Source organism: Procambarus clarkii, chromosome 19 (assembly GCF_040958095.1).
Source record: "Procambarus clarkii isolate CNS0578487 chromosome 19, FALCON_Pclarkii_2.0, whole genome shotgun sequence".
NCBI classification, from domain to species: domain Eukaryota; kingdom Metazoa; phylum Arthropoda; class Malacostraca; order Decapoda; family Cambaridae; genus Procambarus; species Procambarus clarkii.
In genome coordinates, this window is record NC_091168.1 from 39352569 (window position 1) to 39373439 (window position 20871).

Here is a 20871-nt window from a genome sequence, read left to right on the forward strand (position 1 = left end):
TTGACATAGTCCAGAGCAGTTCCGTCCGACCATTCGTAACCTGCAACAATTAATATTAAACAATTTGATAAAATGTGAACACCATGTTGTTTCGTAGTTGATTTCTCATATATGTGATTATATATTACTTATTGACCAAAATTATTGAATTGTGAGCACATACAATGAGGAAAATTGTGAGTGCTTACATAGTTTGTATATAGTCAGGAATATTAGGACAAGGGTGGTACTGCATTGTGACTCCCCTCCTCCAGCTGGCATGGTCATTCTAACTCACCTACAAGTGCCTCTGGTCATTGTGACTCACCTACAAGTGCCTCTGGTCATTGTGACTCACCTGACTCGGAGCCCAGCCTAAGGCCAACCCACACAGCCTGGTAGGTTGGCTGAAGGTCAATCATGCCTGCCAGCCTGTGGAAACAATCACCGGGAATTACAATCACCACATGAATAGGGCATGCATTATACAACACCTAAATGTATAACCTTTCATCTTGTATTTACTAAAACCAGATTTAAATTATTTTCACCTGTGCCTAGAGCTCCTTATATAAATACGCGCATCTAGGAGTATATGGGATAACAAACAACGTTAATGACTTACATAATTAATATTCAACTCTATACTATGAAGAAAGAGAGCATAAGATTTGTTGGTGTTAACAATTGGAATTAATTTGAAATACCTGTCCTCACACTGAGACACAGTGTCCTCACACTGAGACACAGTGTCCTCACACTGAGACACAGTGTCCTCACACTGAGACACAGTGTCCTCACACTGAGACACAGTGTCCTCACACTGAGACACAGTGTCCTCACACTGAGACACAGTGTCCTCACACTGAGACACAGTGTCCTCACACTGAGACACAGTGTCCTCACACTGAGACACAGTGTCCTCACACTGAGACACAGTGTCCTCACACTGAGACACATTGTCCTCACACTGAGACACAGTGTCCTCACACTGAGACACAGTGTCCTCACACTGAGACACAGTGTCCTCACACTGAGACACAGTGTCCTCACACTGAGACACAGTGTCCTCACACTGAGACACAGTGTCCTCACACTGAGACACAGTGTCCTCACACTGAGACACAGTGTCCTCACACTGAGACACAGTGTCCTCACACTGAGACACATTGTCCTCACACTGAGACACAGTGTCCTCACACTGAGACACAGTGTCCTCACACTGAGACACAGTGTCCTCACACTGAGACACAGTGTCCTCACACTGAGACACAGTGTCCTCACACTGAGACACAGTGTCCTCACACTGAGACACAGTGTCCTCACACTGAGACACAGTGTCCTCACACTGAGACACAGTGTCCTCACACTGAGACACAGTGTCCTCACACTGAGACACAGTGTCCTCACACTGAGACACAGTGTCCTCACACTGAGACACAGTGTCCTCACACTGAGACACAGTGTCCTCACACTGAGACACAGTGTCCTCACACTGAGACACAGTGTCCTCACACTGAGACACAGTGTCCTCACACTGAGACACAGTGTCCTCACACTGAGACACAGTGTCCTCACACTGAGACACAGTGTCCTCACACTGAGACACAGTGTCCTCACACTGAGACACAGTGTCCTCACACTGAGACACAGTGTCCTCACACTGAGACACAGTGTCCTCACACTGAGACACAGTGTCCTCACACTGAGACACAGTGTCCTCACACTGAGACACAGTGTCCTCACACTGAGACATACTGTTCTCATCACACTGAGACTTCCTCAAAATCACAGGGGGTCGTTCTGTGAGCTGATATTTCTTAAAAGGACGCAATCTGGCCGACTCCGACCAGCCTACGACGGTCACATACCACACACATGTCGTCGTGAAAAGTTGGGTGAGGTTATCTATCCCCAATCTTCTACCCTCCAAACTTTGTACAGACAGACAGACATTCTCTTTTATAGATACTGATAAGTAAACACGGGGACTACTTAATAATGAACAGTTGGTCGACCTCTTCACCAACGCCACCAATAATGAAGGACTTACTGTTGTATGATCGTTTCCTCGTGAGCGCTGCCGACACTAGCGAGGTGACCCCGACAGACACGCACAGTTCCTCCGCCCGGCCCCACGGCAGTGCCTCCGAGAACACCTGAAACGACGCCATTGATCACCGCCACACCTCACCGATGTATACAGTACATAACATTTAGAGACTAGCGAAGAGGTGTCCTGAGATGGTGCCATGACATGTACGAAGTAAGAACATATATTAAGTCTGAACAAGAGTTTAAGGGTCACCACACAAGGCCTGTTGGTCTGTACTAGGCGAGTCCTGCATCTCTCATGCAGGTGCAGATTGAGACCCTTTTTTTCTACAATCTGACTTAGTATTAAGGGGGCCCCTGATGTATCAACCTTTTCTGAATTATCTCTAAAGATTCAACGTCCTTACTGCAATAGAGCGACAAGGTGTCTGGGGGCCTCGGGGCGCCACCAACCAAGACGCTAAAGCTTTACTCACAATTTGATCAACTAATGACTGTAATATTGACGTAGTAATTAGCATCATTGTCTTTCTCCAGGTTAAAGAATTTGCATTTACTTGAATTTACCTGAGAGCCACCATCTCTTCTTAATTCATGACTTCTGCAGAGACAGTGACGTCTTCCCTATTTTTCATGAGAATTTTTTTCAGCTGCATCTTGAACTGAAGTAATGTCTCGACGCTGACAGCTTCAGCTCCTGTTTTTAAGCTTCTTCCTTCGTGTACCATATCCGCGTGGCTTCCAAGAACTTGCTGATGTTACTGTTCTCTCCGGCATCTTGGACGGTGATGCAAACTGTGAAAAGCTGATGGCCCAGCACAGAACCCTGTGGCACACCACTAGGCACATAAACCTATCCCATCTTCACTAATTATTCTGACCCTCTGTTTCTGTCTTTTTGCCATACAATTGTAGGCTATGATTGAAGGGCATTGAAGGATAGCACCTTCCTCCAATGCCAAGTACTTAGACCTTGCTAAGCCGCCTCTCCAGAAGAACCATGTCAGACACCAACTGAGGTCCAGATGGACTGTACATATTTCCTATTATTGTCACCTGTCTCGGATGTGCTTGTGAGAAAATATTTTTTCAGAGTTAAACTATCGACTATAATGCAAATATTGGATTAAAATTAGGAAAGTCGTAAATTCTGAGAAAAAACTGTGATAAAATATGCCAGACAAGAGTGAAGGACCGCACCTCAGAAGCATAAACAATTTGGATAAAATAATGGTTCAATTATGATGACCAAACCACACATCAAAAGATGGAGAAATGACGACGTTTCGCACACGACTTGATAACGGTCCAGGACGGACCGAAATGTCGTCGTTTGTCCATCTACTAATGTGTGGTTTGGTCATCATATCTTCAGCCACGTTATTGTGACTCATCGCTTACAATGGCTAAATTAAGATTTAACCCTTACCAAAGGATTATAATTTCGATCATTTAGATTCATAAAAAATATGATAAAGGATTCATGAAGGTTTCAATATGTAATATGTAAAATGCAATATGTAAATTCAATTAAATATGTAAAAATAAATGCTCTAAAGAATACTTAGCTAACATGAACCAGTAGGCCTATTGGTGTATATATTTACTCTTTGTTCTTAAGTTGACGCAGTAGTGTTTGGGGCTGGACTGAACACAGGTTGGTGAACCAAGTATCGTTCATACCTGATAGCAGCGGTCGTCTTGGTGACTCCAGCCATAGGCGCAGTAGGCGCCGGGGGACAATGTGGTAGGTACCGGAGGCGAGGTGTACCCGCTGCGGTCATACTCACCTGCAGGAGGAGCAGCAGGAGATGGTATTACAACACATTGTTACCATACATTATGACCACAATGGGTTTGAATACTCATCCCTGTGGCACCCCACTTCTGACCCAACTTTCCCTCCTGCCGCTCCGTCTGGTGCTCTCTCACCCTTTGTTTCCTACCCGTCAGGTGCCTCTCATGCAGGAGTATCAAACACTTCATGACTGTCGTGGAAAACCCAGCCACTTCACCCTTCTCGAGCCTATTTTATCTTTGTAATTTTTGTTATGATACTCTAATAGATTCGTTAGACATGATCAACCTTTGATAAAACAATGTTGATGTTTAAAGACAAAACACAATTTTTCTAGGCGTTTGTGTGACCACTTATGGACATGTTCGTGGTATTCCTTAGTCTAAATTTAGTCATATACATTTGATTATTTGTAGTGTACATTCTTACATATACATTTGACTTATAATTTGTAACGCTTTCAGTGCTTTGACTGTGGTGCCTTTTCTAAACATCTTAGAATGGCAAGAATTCTAAATTCTATTAGAAGATATTTAGAATGTTAAGAATTCTATTCTAAGATGTTTAGAATGTTAAGAATTCTATTCTAAGATGTTTAGAATGTTAAGAATTCTATTCTAAGATGTTTAGAATGTTAAGAATTCTTGTTAAAGATGTTTAGAATGTTAAGAATTCTTGTTAAAGATGTTTAGAATTCTTATATTAAATTCTAAAGTATTAAAACATATTAAAATATTCTAAACAAGTAAATTGCTACTTGTGGAGCACCAGGTAACACACCACATATCCCAATAAACCCGAGATCGATTCCAGGGCAGGGAGAGACGTTTGAAGACATTTCCTTAAACCTGATACGACTGTTCACCTTGCAGTAAAAATAATGAGTTATACAACTGTTGATGGCCGCGTTCTAAGAAATGCCCGTCGTTGGCCTAGTGAGGTTTCCATAGGCCTAATTAACAGTCATCGTTTTGTAACACTCAGCACAATCAATATGCTCAAAATGTTGCTGTAATTATTGGTTTTATAAAACATACAAATAGAATACCTAATAATTAACCAACGTAACCTTGTCGTCTGTGTTTGTATACAAATGAAATTATTATTATTTTATTATTATTATTATTATTATTATTATTATTATTATTATTATTATTATTATTATTGAGAAATTCCGTAGGAGCCTTGAGGAGGATTCGAACCGATGCTCTGGAATTCCCAAGTACATGACTTTTACAACAAAACCTCCTCATGACCCATTCTGATTTTGTCATTGATACGTCACGTTAATGTGATTTCTTTGTGCATTATCTTTATTATTACGGGAACCAGACATTGCCTCAAGTCTCTTCTTGGGTAATTGTCGATATTCCACCCTTCCTCCTGTTTAGATAGTACCTATTGTGACGGTCGTTATTCAACCCTTCCTCTTGTTTAGATAGTACCTATTGTGACGGTCGTTATTCAACCCTTCCTCCTGTTTAGATAGTACCTATTGTGACGGTCGTTATTCAACCCTTCCTCCTGTTTAGATAGTACCTATTGTGACGGTCGTTATTCAACCCTTCCTCCTGTTTAGATAGTACCTATTGTGACGGTCGTTATTCAACCCTTCCTCCTGTTTAGATAGTACCTATTGTGACGGTCGTTATTCAACCCTTTCTCCTGTTTAGATAGTACCTATTGTGACGGTCGTTATTCAACCCTTCCTCCTGTTTAGATAGTACCTATTGTGACGGTCGTTATTCAACCCTTCCTCCTGTTTAGATAGTACCTATTGTGACGGTCGTTATTCAACCCTTTCTCCTGTTTAGATAGTACCTATTGTGACGGTCGTTATTCAACCCTTCCTCCTGTTTAGATAGTACCTATTGTGACGGTCGTTATTCAACCCTTCCTCCTGTTTAGATAGTACCTATTGTGACGGTCGTTATTCAACCCTTCCTCCTGTTTAGATAGTACCTATTGTGACGGTCGTTATTCAACCCTTCCTCCTGTTTAGATAGTACCTATTGTGACGGTCGTTATTCAACCCTTTCTCCTGTTTAGATAGTACCTATTGTGACGGTCGTTATTCAACCCTTCCTCCTGTTTAGATAGTACCTATTGTGACGGTCGTTAATAGTCACGAATTCGTACGTACTTAGCTTTATATAGTAGTATACTGACTAGTAAAGAATTATATTTAAATAAATGGAGCTAAAAAACAAACTTAAATATTCCTAGGCTTAGTATAGCTCACATATGTACTATAGTAGGCTTCAGATATCGTGTATTAGGCCTAGGGAGGTTAAGTTAGGTTAGTTTAGGTTGTTAAAGCAACAAGTAAAATAAAAATTCCAGTTTGTCCAAACCAATAGTTTAGAATTCTACTTTCTAATTTCGTTGTACGTCGGTATATTACTATGGTCACCATCGTTACTATAAGTACTACCAAACCAGGGGGATGAACTGGGATATTGCCCAACATTAAACAAATCCACAAAGGCCGTGACGAGGATTCGAACCTACGTCCGAGATCATCCCAGACGCTGCCTTAATCAACATTTTGTTCACTGATGCATCACGTTACTGTGATTTCTGTGTGTGTTGCCCAACATTGTTGATCTGGTGGCGACGTCCGTCATACATAATCATACAACAGAACAGAGTACAAATGGTACGATAGACAGCGCCTGGAGAAGGTGTGGGAGTACATGATAGTGGTGAGCCTTACAGATATAGCTGTAGGTATCCTCACAGATCCTCACGATTCACAAGCCTGGGTTGGTCTTCTTGCCGGAAGCCACCACGCACGTCCCGTGGCTGACATCTGTGAAGGGGACAGTAGTAAGTCACTCTGATCTTTACTGATGCATATTGAACAATAAAGCCACCTCCCTGATGGATTATAGATTAACTATAGTTCCATTATCCACGTCGGCCCCGCCCAGACACCTTGGAGGCGTGAAGGGGATTATTGTGCCCTCAACTACATCATTATATCCCATGCAGCTTGTAGATAATATAGTAGTCCCTTATCAATGTCAATACTTCCCAGCCAGCTTGTAGATGATCTACGAGGTTGCCATTCCTTCCCGATAACTTCTGTGGTAACAATTTTTTTAGTTCATTATCATTTATTTTGTTGAGGGTTCAACGAAACGTTAAGACATTGAAGTTCATAGTTTTAATATTTTTGTGTATGTTTTTTGCATAGTTTTAAACATACATGCAACTAACCTGGCTCAAATTCGTCCCAGTTGGAAAAGTCGACAGGATCGCCATTGACCCAAGTGAAGGAGACGGAGCCATCTTCACCGACGGTGCCTGAGAGACCAGTCCAGACCCAGCTGTCAAGGTCTCCCAGGAAGGCAGCTACGAAAGCATTCTCGTACCTACACGAGAGTTCTGTAGTTGTTGCTGCTATCGCTACGACTATGGCTGGTTCTCTCTCCTTGTCTGCGTTAATTACTGCTAGTTTATATTGCTTCAGAGCTAATAGCTTAAATAAAAATTTTATAAGAAAGTTTAACATACCAAAATATTAATTTTTGTTTTAGGATTAATCTGGGCCAACTTATTTCATTAAGATCCAACCAGTAGAGATACAATGAAGATATGTGGAAGGCAAGTATACTTATGAGAGTATATAAACTTTCCTGTGGACGAGACCAGGTGAGCCTCGGGAGGCTGATGTCTCAACGAGGACCTCGAGGCTCATTACCCGGTACTCACCTGTCATCACAGACCAGAAGACTCACTCTCCGGTACTCACCTGTCGTCACAGACCAGAAGACTCACTCTCCGGTACTCACCTGTCGTCACAGACCAGAAGACTCACTCTCCGGTACTCACCTGTCGTCACAGACCAGAAGACTCACTCTCCGGTACTCACCTGTCGTCACAGACCAGAAGACTCACTCTCCGGTACTCACCTGTCGTCACAGACCAGGAGACTCACTCTCCGGTACTCACCTGTCGTCTATCACCAAAAGGTTCGCTCCCTGAGACTCACAGGCAGACTTGGCCTCACTCCACGACAGCTTCACGTCCAACAGCTTGTAACAGGAAGCTTTATACGCTCCGTCATCCTGTTCAGTTTTAGTTGAATTAGTTCGTATTAATTACTCTCATACCCCCATCCTGTGTACGGTGAAAGACCCCATACCCATCCTGTGTATGGTGGAAGACCCCATACCCATCCTGTGTATGGTGGAAGACCCCATACCCATCCTATGTACGGTGGAAGACCCATACCCATCCTGTGTATGGTGGAAGACCCCATACCCATCCTATGTACGGTGGTAGACCCCATACAGATCCTGTGTACGGTGGAGACCCCATACCCATCCTGTGTACAGTGGAAGACCCCATACCCTTCCTGTGTACGGTGGAAGACCCCATACCCATCCTGTGTACGGTGGAAGACCCCATACCCATCCTGTGTGCGGTGGAAGACCCCATACCCATCCTGTGTGCGGTGGAAGACCCAATACCAATTCTGTGTACGGTGGAAGACCCGATACCAATCCTGTGTACGGTGAAAGACCCCATACTCATCCTGTGTACGGTGGAAGACCCCATACCCTTCCTGTGTATGGTGCAAAACCCCATACCCATCCTGTGTACGGTGGAAGACCCCATACCCATCCTGTGTATGGTGGAAGACCCCCATACCCATCCCTTGTACGGTGGAACACCCCATACCCATCCTGTGTATGGTGGAAGACCCCATACCCATCCCTTGTATGGTGGAAGACCCCATACCCATCCTGTGTATGGTGGAAGACCCCATACCCATCCCTTGTACGGTGGAACACCCCATACCCATCCTGTGTATGGTGGAAGACCCCATACCCATCCCTTGTACGGTGGAAGACCCCATACCCATCCTGTGTATGGTGGAAGACCCCATAACCCATCCCTTGTATGGTGGAACACCCCATACCCATCCTGTGTATGGTGGAAGACCCCATACCCATCCTTTGTACGGTGGAACACCCCATACCCATCCTGTGTACAGTGGAAGACCCCATACCCATCCTGTGTACAGTGGAAGACCCCATACCCATCCTGTGTATGGTGGAAGACCCCATACCCATCCCTTGTATGGTGGAACACCCCATACACATCCTGTGTATGGTGGAAGACCCCATACCCATCCCTTGCACGGTGGAACACCCCATACCCATCCTGTGTATGGTGGAAGACCCCATACCCATCCTGTGAATGGTGGAAGACCCCATACCCATCCCTTGTACGGTGGAACACCCCATACCCATCCTGTGTATGGTGGAAGACCCCATACCCATCCCTTGTATGGTGGAACACCCCATACCCATCCTGTGTATGGTGGAAGACCCCATACCCATCCCTTGTACGGTGGAACACCCCATACCCATCCTGTGTACAGTGGAAGACCCCATACTCATCCTGTGTGCGGTGGAAGACGCCATACCCTTCCTGTGTACGGTGGAAGACACCACTACACAGCATTATCACTACACTGGATGATCACTACACTGGCTGATCACTATACTGGCTGATCACTATACTGGCTGATCACTATACTGGCTGATCACTGCACTATCTGATCACTACACTGCATTATCACTACACTGGTTGTTCATTACACTGGCTGATCACTTTAATGGATGATCTCTACACCGGCTTATCACTATCCTGGCTTATCTCTATACTGGCTGATCTCTACACTAGCTGATCTTTACACTGGCTGATCACTACACTGGCTGATCACTACACTAGCTGATCTCTGTACTGGCTGATCTCAACACTGGCTGATCACTACACTGGCTGATCTCAACACTGGCTGATCACTACGCTGGTTGATCATTACACTGGCTGATCTCTTCTCTGATTGATCACTACGCTGGCTGATCCCTACACTGGCTGATCACTAGACTGGCTGATCACTACTCAGATCACTAAACTGGCTGATCACTACATTGGCTGACCATTATACTGGCGGATTACTATTCTGGTTGATCACTACTGTGGCTGATCATTCTCCTCGCTCATCACTACAGTGACCGATTGTCACTGTAGTGTTTGATATCAGGTTGATATCTCCACTAGCTGATTACTTCAGTGGCTGATATCTACAGTGGCTGATCACTACACTGGCTGATCACTACTCTAGTTAATCACTACACTGGCTGCATGGTCACTACACTGGCTGATCATTCCCCTCGCTTATCACTACACTGGTTGATCACTACTCAAGTTGATAACTTCACCAGCTGATCACTTCACTAGCGGATCACTACACTGACTGATCACTTCATTGGCTGATCACTGCTCTGGTTTATCACTACAATGGCTAATCCCTACACTGGCTGATCACTACACTAGCTAATCACTTCACTGACTGATCACTGCTCTGGTAAATCACTACACTTGCTAATCCCTACACTGGCTGATCACTACACTGGCTGATCACTACTCTGGTTGATCACTACATTGGCTGATCATTTCACTGGCTGATCACTATTCTGGTGATCACTACACTGCCTGATCATTCCCTTCGCTGATCACTCCCCTGGCTGATCTCTACTTTGGCTGATCACTAAACTGGATGATCACTACAATGGCTGGTCACTTCACTGGCTGATCTGTACACTGGCTGATCTCTACACTGGCTGATCACAATACTGGCTGATCTCTACACTGGCTGATCACTACACTGGCTGATCACTTCACTGGCTGATATCTACACTGGCTGATCTCTACACTGGCTGGTCACTACACTGGCTGGTCACTACACTGGCTGATCTCTATACACTAGCTGATCTATACACTGGCTGATCACTACACTAGTTGATCACTACACTCGCTGATCAGTTCACTGACTGATCTCTACACTGGCTGATCTCTACACTAGCTGATCACTACACAAGTTGATCACCACACTGGCTGATCTCTACACTGGCTGATCTTTACACTTTCTGATGTTTACACTGGCTGATCTCTACACTGGCTGATCACTACAATAGTTGATCACTACACTGGTTGATCACTTCACTGGCTGATCTTTACACTTGCTGCTCACAATACCGGCTGATCTCGACACTGGGTGATCTTTACACTGGCTGATCACTTTACTGGCTGATCACTACACTGGCTGATCTCTACACAGGCTGATAACTACAGTGGCTGGTCACTACACTGGCTGATCTCTACACTCTGGCTGATCTATACACTGGCTGATCACTACACTAGTTGATCACTACACTCGCTGATCAGTTCACTGGCTGATCTCTACACTGGCTGATCTTTACACTTGCTGCTCACTACACTGGCTGATCTCTACACTGGCTGATCTCTACACTGGCTGATCACTACACTGGCTGATCACGTCACTGGCTGATCACTTCACTGGCTGATCAGTACACTGGCTGATCTCTACACTGGCTGATCTTTACACTGGCTGGTCACTACACTGACTGATGACTACACTGACTGATCACTACACTGGCTGATCTCTGCTTTGGTGATCTCTACACTAACTGATCACTACTCTGGTTGATCAGTACACTGGTTTAAAACTACACTGGCTGATCTCTACTCTGGTTGATCACTACACTGGCTGAGCACTACACTGGCTGACCACTACACTGGCTGATCACTACTCTGGCTGATCATTACACTGGCTGATCACTACTCTGGTTGATCAATACACTGCCTGATCATTCCCCTCGCTGATCACTACCCTGGCTGATCTCTACTCTGGTTGATACCTATACTGGCTGATCTCTACACTGGCTGATCTCTATACTGGCTGATCTCTACACTGGGTGATCACTATACTGGCCGATCATGACACTGGTTGATCACTACTCTGGTTGATCACTACACTGGCTGATCACTACACTGGCTGATCTCTACAGTGGTTGATCACTACACTGGCTGATCACTTCTCTGGCTGATCACTAGACTGGCTTATCTCTACGCTGGCTGATCACTACACTGGCTAATCACTTCACTGGTTGATCACTACACTGGCTGATCTCTACGCTGGCTGATCTCTACACTGGTTGATCGCTACACTAGTTGATCACTACACTCGCTGATCACTTCACTGGCTGATCTCTACATTGGCTGATCTCTACACTGGTTGATCACTATACTAGTTGATCACTACACTGGCTGATCTCTGCACTGGCTGATCTTTACACTGGCTGATGTTTACACTGGCTGATCTCTACATTGGCTGATCACTACAATAGTTGATCACTACACTGGTTGATCACTTCACTGGCTGATCTTTACACTGGCTGCTCACTACACTGGCTGATCTCTACACTGGCTGATCTCTACACTGGCTGATCTCTACACTGGCTGATCACTACACTGGCTGCTCACTACACTGGCTAATCTCTACACTGGCTGATCTTTACACTGGCTGCTCACTACATTGGCTGATCTCTACACTGGCTGATCTCTACACTGGCTGATCACTACACTGGCTGCTCACTACACTGGCTGATCTTTACACTGGCTGATCTCTACACTGGCTGATCTCTACACTGGCTGATCTCTACACTGGCAGATCACTACACTGGCTCATCTCTACACTGGCTGGTCGCTACACTGGCTGATAACTTCACTGTCTGATCACTACACTGGCTGACACCACACAGGCTGATCACTACACTGGCTGATCACTACACTGGCTGATCACTACACTGGTTTAAAACTACACTGACTGATCTCTACTCTGGTTGATCACTACACTGGCTGATCTCTACACTGGCATATCTTTACACTGGCTGATCACTACACTGACTGATCACTACACTGGTTGATCACTTCACTGGCTGATCACTACACTGACTGATCACTACACTGGCTGATTACTACACTGACTGATCACTACTCTGGTTGATCACTACACTGGTTGCTCACTTCTCTGGTTGCTCACTACTCTGGTTGATCACTACACTGGTTGATCACTACACTGGTTGCTCACTTTTCTGGTTGCTCACTACACTGGTTGATCACTACACTGGTTGATCACTACACTGGTTGCTCACTTCTCTGGTTGCTCACTACACTGGTTGATCACTACACTGGTTGCTCACTACTCTGGTTGCTCACTACACTTGTTGCTCACTACACTGGTTGATCACTACACTGGTTGCTCACTTCTCTGGTTGCTCACTACACTGGCTGATCACTACACTGGTTTCTCACTACTCTGGTTGCTCACTACACTGGTTTCTCACTACACTGGTTGCTCACTTCTCTGGTTGCTCACTACACTGTCTGATCTTTCCTCTCGCTGATCACTACACTGGCTGATCACTTTACTGACTGATCACAACCCTGGATTATCACAACTCTGGATTACCATAGGCCAGACAATTCACGCATCACAACTAATGATTCATTCTACTGTTTCATAAAAATGTAAACAAAATCCTCCATATTCCATCACATATAATGTATTCCATTAGTGTTCTTACCTCATAGCAGCCGGTCTGGGAGGGAGTGATGGGTGTGGCTTCCTGAGGCTTCTTGCAGACGTAATTATTAAGTATGTTACAGTTATCACGTTCCCATTTTCCTTCAGGATACATGTGAATATATGTACAAGAAGGCTCTGAGTTGAAATCTGAAAAATAAAATATTGTTATTTCAACCCATCCTAATGTGAAAGTATTTGTAGTAACGATTTAGTGGGATCATTAGATCATTAAAGTGCATATGAAAATGATGTTTCCAATACTAATGAAAAATCACTGTAAAACGCAAACTCTCAACCCACTCTAATATGAAAGTATATGGTGGGACGTACCAGTGTGTAGTGATGAACACACAGAAAGTTAACCTTTGTAATATTGTATTTGGACACTCCGGATATGTTTTTTATATTTATGTTGCTAATGAGACATTAGCTAAAATAACCTAGACCAAATACATCCTAAGCTTAATCCACGCAAAGGCCTAATATAGTGCATACGTGCTATACTAGGCCTAGATTTAAGTGTGGTATTCAGCATTATTTTTTCCCAGACTATAATAATATGTATAAAAAGTGTTATACTGGGGTTCTGTTACTACATATTGATACTTGTAATAACATAGTTTCGAAACGTTCTATCATTTGAGGAGTATTGTTGTGTTGTCCAATCTCTGTGTCATTATAGATTCCCCTGGCATGAAAGAAATTAGAATGTCAGCATAACAGCATCATAGAGTGTCAGCATGAGAGAACTTAGAATGACAGCTTCATAGAGTGCCATCATAACAGAACTTAGAATGATAGCATGACAGCATTTAGAATATCAGCATGATAGCACTTAGAATAACAGAATGACAGCACTTAAAATGAAAGCAATTTGAATGACAGCACAACATCACTTCGATTGAAAGAATGCTAGCACTTACAATTCAAGTATTTAGAATGACAGCACCTAGAATAACAGTATTTAGAATGACAGAATGATCGTATGACAGCACTTAAAATGACAGCACTTAGAATGACAGGGTGACAATACTTAGAATGAAAGCACTTTGAATGTGAATAGAGCAGCATTTAGAATGACAGCAGTCAGAATGACTGCAGTGTTAAAGCCTCCATTCCTTTCCGATGATATTACATCTAGAAAAGGTTGGCCAACTCTACTCTCAATCTCGTAAGTGAACTTTAGCACTGAGCTTCGTTCAGTGCATCCTTAAGCTGCAGCAAGTGCTCAATATCAGGCACCTGCAGGAATTTGTTGTCTACATATCTACAGTATACAGTGAGCTTTAGGCCCATGAAAACAAGGACTTTCTGTTCGACGGTACCACGTAAAAATTAGCAAATAAGACACCAAGAGGGAACCCCGTAGCGACTCCGTCTACATGCTTATACATGCGCCCATCATGACTCAGGAAGGGTGCCTCTTTGGTACATACTTCAAGGAGCCTCTTGAGTGTGCCTTCAGGGCTGTCAAGGGAGTACAAAGCTGGATCCCGATAAACTCTGCCCATCATTCCAATGGTCTCATCCACTGGCACATTGGTGAACATTGACTCCACATTAAGAGACTCCACATTAACAGATTAAGAACATTGACTTCGGTCTTTTTAGTGCTGATGATGAGACCGAAGTTGTCGTAGGCTCGTGAGAAGCAATCCATTTCGTGCTGCATCATTTACTGTGCTGGCGTTGAGGGCACAGTCATCAGCGAACAGGAAGTTTCTTATGACAGCTTCCTTCACTTTTGTAATGGCCTGTAGGCGCCTGAGGTTGAACAGCCCATCGTCAGTCCTGTATCTGATGGGCATTCCGTCCTGGCAATCACTGAAGGCATCAGTGAGCATGGCCGAGAATACCATGCTGAAGAGTGTTGGGGCGAGAACACAGTCCTGCTGCACACAGTTTGTCACCAGGAAGGCTTCTGACTCGTCTCCATCGTCCAGTACTTTCGTCATCATAACTGTGCGACAAACGTGGTGAATTTGCCTGGACAGCCAAATTTATCCATTACCTTCCACAAGCCATCTCTGCTGACAGTACTGAAGGCCTTGGTCGGGTCGAAGGTCATGAAGAAGTCACTATGATGCTCTTGGCCTTTTTCTTGGATCTGGCGTCCAGCAAATAACAAATCGACAGTTCCAAATTCTGCGCGGAAGCCCTATTGGCTTTCTGGGAGGAGACCCTGCTCAAGGTGTTGAATGAGACGGTTGAGCAGGATACGAGCCAGGATCTTCCTAGCGATGGACAAAAGTGAAATACCTCGGCAAGACTGCCGGTTGCCTTTCTTCTTGTACATATGAACTATGCTGGGATCTTTTAACTGTTGTGGGACCTCCCCTTCATTACACAAGGACTGGACGAGCTTTGTCAGTGCCAGCATCATGGCTGAGTCTCCTGTTTTGTACACTTCAGCAGAGATTGCATCTGATCCTGGCGCTTTACCACAGGAAAGCTGTTTGATGGCCTTCCTGATATGCTGTCAATCACTATATGTTGTCAACCACTGTTATATGTTGTCAACTATTGCTATATATGTTGTCAACCACTGCTATATTCACTCTGTACACCACTCCTATATACGTTCTTAACTCACACCTATAAACATTGTAATTCAACTGCACAAGTCTCTGGTGCTTCCCATTTGGACTACTGTACCCAAGCATGGAGACCTCACCTTCAAAAGGACATACAGTATCTACAGTAGATAAATTGTTCTACATATAGTAGAACTAAGTCAACTCTCTTACTCATACATACTACATACGTGAGGAGAATGACTGAAACAAGGAGCAACGGATTCAACCTCAACAAGCCACAGTGTAGCTTGAAGATGCTTGAAAATAGGAGATGCTTTTTTTCATCAACAGGGTTATAATCCCGTGGAACCGCCTACCCGCCAAAGTCATAAATACCAGGACAATATTTCAAAATTCATCTGGAAAAAAATCCTCCGGAGTAATGGGGGACGATTGACAAGCCGGTATATAAATTCAGGTGTATACGTTATAAACCCACTCTTTGGGCTGGAAATAATGTTTAATGTATGATAAAACAGACTTCAGTTCTAGACACAATTGAAACTGTAAACTTGCTCTCAGAAATATTCTCATTCACCAATATTTGCTTAGAGGGGAAAGCTTAAAAAAATTGTTTTAATTCACTTATTTTCGCTATTGTCGATTGATTAAAACTTAAGGGCCAATCTTCTTATACTTACAAAGAGAGTCGAAGGATCCCAATTGGTATATGTGAGAGATGTATCATCACTCCACTGGTACTCTCCAAAGTGGCCAACATCTCACAAGCCAATCCAAACGGATTCATAGAGACCTGCAAACAATTATTTTCTGAAAGTAACAGCGATGTCAGTACACAGTACTATAGAACATTAATTCAAACGTAAATATATTAAATATTTCAATGATATGGTCAACAGACGAATTTGGAGAATATCGTCTTTCATGTATGTAATGGTCGTAACTGATGTCCAAGGGAAGTCTCAGGATATCAGTTAATGACCGGTTGATAAGTGGGTAACTGATGTTCTAATTATCGTCTATGCAGGACGTAAAGATGTTCTAATTATCGTCAATGCAGGTCGTAATTTATGTTCCAATTATCATCTGCAGGTCGTAATTAATGTTCCAATTATTGTCTATGCAGGTCGTAAAGATGTTCTAATTATCGTCTATGCAGGTCGTAAAGATGTTCTAATTATCGTCTATGCAGGTCGTAAAGATGTTCTAATTATCGTCTATGCAGGTCGTAAAGATGTTCTAATTATCGTCTATGCAGGTCGTAAAGATGTTCTAATTATCGTCTATGCAGGTCGTAATTTATGTTCCAATTATCATCTGCAGGTCGTAATTGATGTTCTAATTATCATCTGCAGGTCATAATTAATGTTCCAATTATTGTCTATGCAGGTCGTAAAGATGTTCCAATTATCGTCTATGCAGGTCGTAATTGATGTTCCAATTAAGGTATATGCAGGTCGTAACTGATGTTCCAATTAAGATCTATGCAGGTCATAATTGATGTTCCAATTATCGTCTATGCAGGTCATAATTGATGTTCCAATTATCGTCTATGCAGGTCGTAATTGATGTTCCAAGGATCATCTATGCAGGTCGTAACTAACATTCCAAGGACAGTCTATATTAGTCGTAACTAACATTCAAATGGACGACTATCCTGTGGTCGAAACTTTTTTTCCATGTTATGGAAAGTGTCGTGGTTGTAAAAAATTTAATTTGAACTCATTTGTGACAACTTTCAATGCATTACTGTTTCGCTACTAAAAAAAAAAAACTTAGGTAAGTTCCATCATCTTAGTTCATTCACAAAACAATAAAGACTATGAATAAAGCGGATATAAATTAAGAATATAATTAAATATAAATAAATAAAGAATAAAGAGCTACCAAGAACGTGAGAAACACGTACTGTAAGTGCTGAGAAAAGAATATATAAAGTCCGCTTCTTCTGCCGTGTGGATGGAGGCGAGGTTCCCTCCCAGGCCCTGACACGCCACCCGGGCATCGCTGTAACTCAGGTAGTTTGAGTAGTCGCCGTAAGTATACATGTAGCAGTAGCCGTTGAAGTTGGTCCAGCCATCTTCACAGCCGACCGTGTGTGCTGGGGGCGTGACATCACAGTTAGATGGTCTTACACGGCACGAACGTTATCAGGAGAGAGCGCTAAGCCATTTAACACTGTATAGCCATTGGAAGGGATGTGACGATAAGGATTACAGTGTAGGACGAGGGAGGGAAATTGGTCCCCAACCACTTAGGTGGTTGGGGACCAATTGAATGCCGACCTGCAAGAATAGAGACCGTCGCTCTACACTGGGTAAGTGTTAGTGTAAGTGTACTCACCTAAACTGTCATACATGGCTGACAGTTATCATGATCCCTGATAGCATCATGGCCTATATCCTGCCTAGGAGAATTCTGCACTCAAGCATGCTGTTGACTGAAACCGGATGTACAGCAGTGTAAATCGAAGTTATTTGGAAGAGAAGGCATGATATGGCACTGAGCAACATTTTTGGTGGAAAGAAAGATGGCGACGATGGGAGACATACTCAAGGAGGAAGGAGCTGGATGATGTCATCACTGACCAATGAGGGAGGAGCTGGATGATGTCATCACTGACCAATGAGGGAGGAGCTGGATGATGTCATCACTGACCAATGAGGGAGGAGCTGGATGATGTCATCACTGACCAATTAGGGAGGAGCAAGGCCGTGATGTGATACGAGCTAGGGCTCTGTGATTGGTTATGACGTCATTTGCGAGTGTAAAGTCGGAGGGGTCACACGTTACTCGTCGCTACTCCCAAATTTAAGATATAGTTCTACATAAGGGAAGCTGTGACAGAGACAATTTCTGTCAAGGAATGAGTCTGGTGTCCACTGTGGAACCTATTATAGGTTTTGTATGACCCAGGTGAGGGATGTGACAAGTAAAGCAAGGTTGTTGCCTGTGTCTGACCGCCACACGCAAGTCAGGAAGAAAAATTTTGATGACCAGTCAGACATTGTGTTGCTAGCCTGGTGAGGATTCGTCAGAGGGAGATCCACCCTTGAGTAAAATGGGGTGATCCACCAGGAACCGTTTGTTATCTATAGTCAGCCCGTCCTCATAAACAAAGGCCAAAGTCCATTTCAAGCACCCGACAAACACCTGTTTATGAATGAAAAACGGTTTACACACGACTCCCAACTGATGACGTTCGAACATTTCTCGAGCAGTGCTTCGCTGACGTCTTCTGTTTGAATCACAATTCTATAAACAGCCCGTCCTCCAAACAAAGACTCAAAAGTGATTCCATGCACCCCCCAAACCCCTTGTTTATAAATGAAAAACGATTCACACACAACTCAACTGATTTCGTTCTGACACTTCTGGAACAAGTGCTTCACTGACGAATTTTGTTCAAACCACAAAGCTATGAATGCTTAATCCACGTACCAATATTACAAATTATCGCCAACAGAACCTAAACACCTAACCTATGCCTATATATGCACAATATATATATATATTTATATCTATATAAATAGAATGTAAATGTTCGTTTGTTCAAAATCGCTAATCTGCGAAAGTTCTTCACTGATTGATTTGAAATCTTCACACAACGTTTCATTCGCATCCGAGCAGGTTTTTATATAAACACTATATAGATGTCACGTCTGTGGCGGGAAATACATGCTTTTTTTCAAAAAACTGTGTTTTTCATGTTTTTTTCATGTGAGGAAAATCTTCGAAACCTCTTTACCGATTGCTTTGAAATTTTGACACAACGATGCATTCGAATAGGCGCGTGTTTTTATATGCCTACTATATACATGCCTCCCCTGTGACATTTTTTTTTTTTTAGATATATACAAGAGTTGTTACATTCTTGTACAGCCACTAGTACGCGTAGCGTTTCGGGCAGGTCCCTGGAATACGATCCCCTGCCGCGAAGAATCGTTTTTTCATCCAAGTACACATTTTACTGTTGCGTTAAACAGAGGCTACAGTTAAGGAATTGCGCCCAGTAAATCCTCCCCGGCCAGGATACGAACCCATGACATAGCGCTCGCGGAACGCCAGGCAAGTGTCTTACCACTACACCACAGAGACATTAAAAAACATTTTTTTTTAAAAAGCACAATCTGTTGGATGAAAGAGCAACACACGCTGTAATCTCCAAAAGTTCTTCACCGATTGCTTTAAAATTTTGACACAAGGTTCCATTCGAATACGTGCATGTTTTTATATACCTACTATATAGATGTCACATCTGTGACAGGTAAAAATCATTCTTTTTTATGAAACAGCGCCATCTGTTGCACGTAATATCAACACACGCTATACTAAATGTGTTAAGACATTTCAATGTTTTGATTGCATTGATAAATTGAATTTTCTTGGATTTTGATTTATTTTTATTTTTTTTAATTATTTTGTGTGACATTGCATTGGAATTGAGCTGTGTTGTTTACCATACCGGGATGGGTAATGGTGGGGAGGATGACGGGACGAGGGAGTTGGGGAGGGTGGGAACGAGGGGACATGAGAATGGAGAATGGTGGGGACAACAAGGGGACAGGAGAGTGGGGGATGAGGGGACAGGAGAGGGGGAATGGCAGGGAGGATGAGGGGACGGTGGAGTGGGGAATGGTTAGGAGGACTAGGGGACACTAGAGTGGGTGATGGTGGGGAGGATAAAAGGATGGGTGAGGGAAAGAATGGAGGGATGGAAAAGGGGACGGAGTAAGTGGAGAATGGCTGAGAAACAAGGGGGATGGGGGTGAGGAATGGTTGGGAGGACGAGGGGACAGGGAAGGGGAAATTGGTGGGAGGACTGGGAGACAGGGGAAGATTGCTGTGGCTCAGCAACGCACATGCGTTGCTGAGCCACAGCAACTCGTTGCTCGGGTACAGCTAGTTACATTATATTTGCTTGGGTTAAACTCTAACAACCATTCCTGCAGCTTATCCAGGTCTTCTTGAAGCCTCAAGCTGTCCTCCTCTGTCTTAATCCTTCTCATAATTTTGGCGTCGTCAGCAAACAT

General features: G+C 43.6%; 1 protein-coding gene across 1 annotated transcript; it reads right to left on the bottom strand.

Annotated features, from left to right (window-relative positions):
• Positions 1–2069: 2069 nt before the first annotated feature.
• On the bottom strand, positions 2070–13418 carry LOC138366281 (snaclec bothroinsularin subunit beta-like). The gene is made up of 6 exons (XM_069327300.1): positions 13300–13418; positions 7790–7905; positions 7055–7209; positions 6549–6644; positions 3718–3824; positions 2070–2138 (listed from the first exon to the last, which is right to left on the bottom strand). Exons 1-4 carry the CDS (start codon positions 13411–13413, stop codon positions 6586–6588), a joined length of 444 nt encoding a protein of 147 aa, XP_069183401.1. The 5' UTR covers positions 13414–13418; the 3' UTR covers positions 2070–2138; positions 3718–3824; positions 6549–6585.
• Positions 13419–20871: the final 7453 nt, after the last annotated feature.